General features: G+C 37.2%; 1 protein-coding gene across 2 annotated transcripts; it reads left to right on the top strand.

Annotated features, from left to right (window-relative positions):
* The first annotated feature begins 268 nt into the window (after nucleotides 1-268).
* Nucleotides 269-2,515, top strand: LOC109190414. Of its 2 annotated transcripts, XM_019340889.1 has the most exons (4): nucleotides 269-485; nucleotides 997-1,064; nucleotides 1,216-1,559; nucleotides 1,593-2,515. In XM_019340889.1, exons 1-4 carry the CDS (start codon nucleotides 383-385, stop codon nucleotides 2,050-2,052), a joined length of 975 nt encoding a protein of 324 aa, XP_019196434.1. In that variant the 5' UTR covers nucleotides 269-382; the 3' UTR covers nucleotides 2,053-2,515. The 2 variants fall into 2 exon arrangements, with proteins under 2 accessions (XP_019196434.1, XP_019196433.1); XM_019340888.1 differs by having other exon boundaries at nucleotides 1,216-2,515.
* The last annotated feature ends 2,869 nt before the right edge of the window (nucleotides 2,516-5,384 follow it).

Below are 5,384 nucleotides of genomic sequence, written 5' to 3'. Positions count from 1 at the left end.
TGAGCCAACGAGTTAATCAATCACAACACTAACAACTCCAACCCATTTTTAAAATTCAATCCCAATTTTATATCACATTAAAAAATTACTCCGTATTTATTTATAACTATTTTTTTTAATATACTGAAATACAAAGAGTCAATATCAACATTATCTTCGTATGGGGCTGTCCTTCTCATGCCGTTTGGAGAGTTCGTCTCTGCTACAAATATGAGTGCAGAGGAGGAGCATTGATTTACCTCGGTTGAGGCACACCGCACAAGGGTTATCTCTATCAATTCTTGCAACTTTATTGGTTAGGCCCTCCCAATTCCCAGCACTCCTCCCACTTGTGTTTAAACTTTTTCCAATTGAGAACAAGAATTCCCCAGTGTGGAATCCCATGGAATCTTCCAGTATCGAAAGCCCGATATTCACGGAGACCGATCTGGGCACCCGCCTTGCAGTGCCAATCTCTCCAGACGCTACGGCAAGGGAATTCAAGAGTGAGTACTACTCCACATTCTTCTCTCTCATCTGTTTTTACTCTTCCTTTATTCGCATCTATGTTTTTATGCTGTTTAGTCCCAATAGTTTAAAAAATGTGCGATAAAGATCACACCTTTATTAATTTTTGGGATTTTCTGAGTTTTCCTAATATATATATTGTTAATATATCTGGAGGTTTCTTTCATTTCTATGCCACATTTAAGTCTAGTCCCAGAAAGTGCCATAGTGGGAGTAGTGTTCAACTATCAAGAGTTAATCTCTTTAATTTTTTGTTTTTGTTTTTTTCTATAATTTTAGTTTATGTAGTTCTTGGCTTCAATGTGCACAATTACCAGAGAAATTGAGAGAATGCTTTGCTCTTTGCTTGAAGCAAATTGTAGGGTTTCTAGACTTGTGATGCTTCAAAGAGAGATTAACTGATTAATAGATACATTGTTGCTCGAAATATGTTGTGAAATGTGGTTTCTGCTTTTGGAGGTTTAATAAGTATGTTCTGTTGTTTCCTAGGAGTATTTGAGAGGGCGCACTTGAATTGTTTCCCAAAACTTGGGGATATCAAGGTGAATGGTTTGATGGTACGTTTTGAAGTTCTGGACCGTTTCCTTTGTTGTTTTTACCCGATTATTTATAATTTACTAGTATACCAAGGTGTGTAACTTCATTGTCTCAAATCCGATGCTTATTTATGTTGAATGCTTATGCCTATATAACATGTGTTTGTGACAGGTTCAGAGGAAATCGTTCTTTTACCACTTATCTGATACATTACCTTTAAGGTATGCTTTTCAGTACTTGAAAGGAAATTGGTTTCTTCGAGTTAAAGTATGCCATTCTAGCGTTCCTGACAAGTTAGGGGCACCGGTACGTGAAAAGATTAAGGATTGTTCAACTGACGTTAATGGTGGTGCTGGTTCAAAAGAACCCAAGAATTTTCTTTCGAGCACAATTAAGATTAAGTCAAAATGCAGGAGGAGGAAGATCAAAAGGTTTGCCGGATTTGGAATTTCACTCTTAGGTATTCGACGAAGGCTCTACTTTTCGGAGAGGCAAAAGATTAAAAAGAAAAGAGTTCGGAAAAAGTATGATATTGCTATATCGGGTGCTAAGGACAAGTCAAGTAAAGAGGGAAATTATAGCCGAGCAGTGGAGAGTCATCATGAGACATTATCGGAATCCATGTCAGTCTCGGGCATTATCCGGAAGTATTTCTCATGTTATGATGATTTCTGTGGTTACGATGAGGTGAACTCGGGTTCGGGGTTTTCTTATTCGACAGTTAGGGGTGAACAAAAGGAAAAACGGATTGTTAGAACAGATGACTGCCGTATGAACTTTGGTGTTTGTACGCCTCCTCCATTTAGAGCCAAAACACCGTCGAAAATGCTGAATGTTCTTCTGACTAACGAATCTGTTTCTGTACCCTCGAGAAAGGTTAAGAAAGCCGAAGTTGGGAAGCGCCTTCTAACTGCTGCAAATAATCTCGGGCTTAATTCAAGTAACAGAAGTCCTGGAGTTTCTCTTACGAGAAGTTTGGCGTTTGAGATCACGGATGAGGACGACTGAAGATTGCAATGCATTCTACCTTACTGTATATATATATCCTCTTTCAAAAAAAGGAACTACTAGTCGATTTTTTCCCCGTGACAGGTATTGCTATATTAGGTCATCGTCCTTTAAGGTATGGACTGATTTAGTTCATGGTTCCAATCGCCTGCTGGAGGGGAGAACTGCAACGGGGCCGGCCCTTTGGTTGTACAATTAGTTGAAAGTTTTGTAAAATTTACCGAAAGGTATTGGCTTAAGTGGAAGGGGTTTGAGCTGCTTAAACATATAGTCGAGGATTCGGAGCCATGCATTATGCATATGTAGCAACACTTTTGGGAGAGCCGCCTCGAATCGGGCCCAACTGAGGCTATGTTTTGTACAATTAGCTGAAAGTTTTGTAAAATTTGATGCTTTGTACAATTAGTTCAAAGTTAAGTCATTCTTGTGGAAATTTAGGCATATGACCAAGTCATTTCTCTCATCTTTTGCTGCACCAAAAGCTCTGTTTTTTGGCTCTATATTGTTCATAAACTTTTTGTGCTGTGAAGTTAAGTGAGTTTTTCATACTTTTGGTCTACGAGTATTGTGTCATTAACATTGTTGATCCCCTCTTTTCAAAACTTATAATTGGTCGGCTCATGACTATTTTTTTTTTTTTTTTTTTATAGCTTAAATGGTCCTTTCAGTTGAAAATGAACGGCGGACAGTCAACCTTTGCTATAAAGGGATAAATTTTTATTCCAGTTGAAAAAGAGTCAACCTATAAGGACCATTTATGCAGAAAGTAGTGAATTAATATTGTTAGTGACACAATACTCTGGAGAATTGTGAATAGCTTATTGGAATTTTCTTTTTAAAAAAAAAAAAAACTTTTATTGGAATTTAAATTGTTGATACTTTTTGAGATCATCTATCACCTGCACCCATGTGTTATGTGTAGGCTGATTCTTGGAATTTCCATTGTGGAAAGCTTTTTGGTTGTGTGCATATATTACTTTCCCATATTTCTTTGTTGTGAAGCCACTTACTGGGGAAGCTTGGGACCCACCCGCAGACTTGGATTAAGTCAAGATGCATGTCCGACTCTAGTATACTAAGTTCCATGCATATTGCCCTCCAAGGAAGGAATAATATGTTTTCTTTCTTATTTACTTTTAATCCCACTTTTTAAACGCAACAAAACCAAAACAATAATTTCAAAAGTAAGTTATTCTTTGTAATTGTTTTTATAAAAGTATTAAACCAATCACATCAATCAAACGTTTTTGTTAAATAAGAGAGAGATGAGAGATAGGAAAAAAAAAGTAGAATTTTATTGTATGTATTCTCAAATCTTACTCCTTCAAAATTACCCCTTGATATGATAGACTCTGATAGGTTATTTTTTGATCCTAGTGTAAAGGGGAAGTAGACGTAGTATTTTCCTTAAAAAGTATGTGCATCGCTTTTCTTTCTTTACTACTCGTTTTTCCTCCCAATGTTTATTTTACAAAGTGACAATAAAGTAGAGTTGGCAGGGCAGCCTTTAGAAAACTTCATTATTTTATTGAAAAGCTAATGGTAATTGCTAAACAGGCAAACAGAGCTTAACTAGGAAGTCAGCTAACTTGAGACGATGGCGGCAAAACAGTGCTCCAATAATGGAGAGGAACATTGATATTGATAGAGAAAATACAGAAAATCCCATTAAAGGAAACGTACGATCACTTCTTGAACAACATTATTACTGTTTTTTAATATAGTAATCAATAATCAATAAATAGTCTCTAATTATCACTAATTCACTATCAGGATTTAACTCAATGAATTACATTCTTTCAAAAGGCTGAACCCCAACCCTAAGTTTCATAAATATAGTATTAGTTGAATTAAAATTATTTAAGAGAATATTTTTCTTAAAATTATTTGATGGCTCTAAAGTACGGCCCAAAGAGTAATTAAAGTGAGAGTGAGTTTGACCAAGGGAAATCCAATTAAGAAAGTATATGTAGGTTTTTTTTTGGTTTGAAAGAGGACTAAGGGCGCGTTTGACAGTGTGGTATGAAACTTATTCCTGGAGAACGAACGACAGGGAAGAGCGATCGGCCAAGGTCAGCAACCTCGACAATAGATTTTGGTTTGATCTACCGGTGAGTGACATACCCCATGGGAACCTAGCAGACTAGAGCGAACCACTCTCGAGTCCGTGGTCATGGTGCCTTTTCGCCTCTCATTGGCTCGCCTTGGTCATCTGTCAGCGATCGAAGGGTCAGTCTTAGTTCGACCAACTATGACGGATCACCTGGGTGAGTGGAAGGCTATTCATTGTAGGGGATGGGTTGCTCAGACGAGCCCTGCGGTTGGGTAGCAGGGTGGGGTTATGTGCTTAATCTTTGGGCTGTTGACAATGACCCGAACATGCTCTGTGACATGGCGCACAATAAAATGTTTGGCGGGAGAACTTAACACCTGGGGCAACATGTGTATGGCAGAGGAAGACGGAGCATTGTGATCCGTGCACATGTCCACCACATACGACCCTGGAGTAGTATAAAAGGCGGGGGTGTCTCGTTCAGACCATCATTATCGTTCACATCTCAGGAAAGTAAGACATAACAATATAGGGTAAAGTAAAGACAGAGACAATAAATACAAAGGAGGATCATCATAAGCTCTTCTTCTCTCTTGACTTATCCCTCATTCAACGACGCAATATATAAGTTGTCTTTGTAGTATGCTAATTAGCAGTAGTAGTCTACTCCTTGTGGTTGGGCCCTTTGGGCCAAATTTATCTATTTTATTTATTTAGTACACTTGTAGCCCATTTGTATTATTTTAAGGGTATTGGGTTCTATCAATCCAATATACTTTTTGCACTCATTATTCGATATCAATTCGATATATATATATATATATATATATATATATATATATATATATATATATATATGTTTTTCTCCACTCGTCCTAGGAAATTAAAAGACTTATGTTTTGAAATTAAAAATTACTATCTTCTAGGAGTGATTAAATAATAATATATGCAAGAAAAGACGCCCAGGTGACATGGGGCATGTCACCGGCCTCCGTGTCGCCTAGCACATCAGATTTCATGCTAGATTTTGAATGTGTTTCACTTTGAATTTGAAAAAATTGAACATGAAAGTTGTAAGACACTCTCTTAAATTTCCATAGTCACTTGAATCACTTCAATTGGACATTGTATATGATAGATATATATGATCAAAACACTATCAGCATGTTGCATGACAGATTCTTCATGATGCATCCAAGTGTCCTGATTTTTTGGTATCAATGCATCCAGAATCTCCCAAAGTGTTCAACATGAAAGTTGTAGAGAACTTCCTTAGCTT

This window comes from Ipomoea nil, unplaced genomic scaffold (assembly GCF_001879475.1).
Source record: "Ipomoea nil cultivar Tokyo-kokei standard unplaced genomic scaffold, Asagao_1.1 scaffold1576, whole genome shotgun sequence".
NCBI lineage: Eukaryota > Viridiplantae > Streptophyta > Magnoliopsida > Solanales > Convolvulaceae > Ipomoea > Ipomoea nil.
Note: the sequence above shows the minus strand (reverse complement) of the source record. Positions and strands in the feature narration are given on the sequence as shown.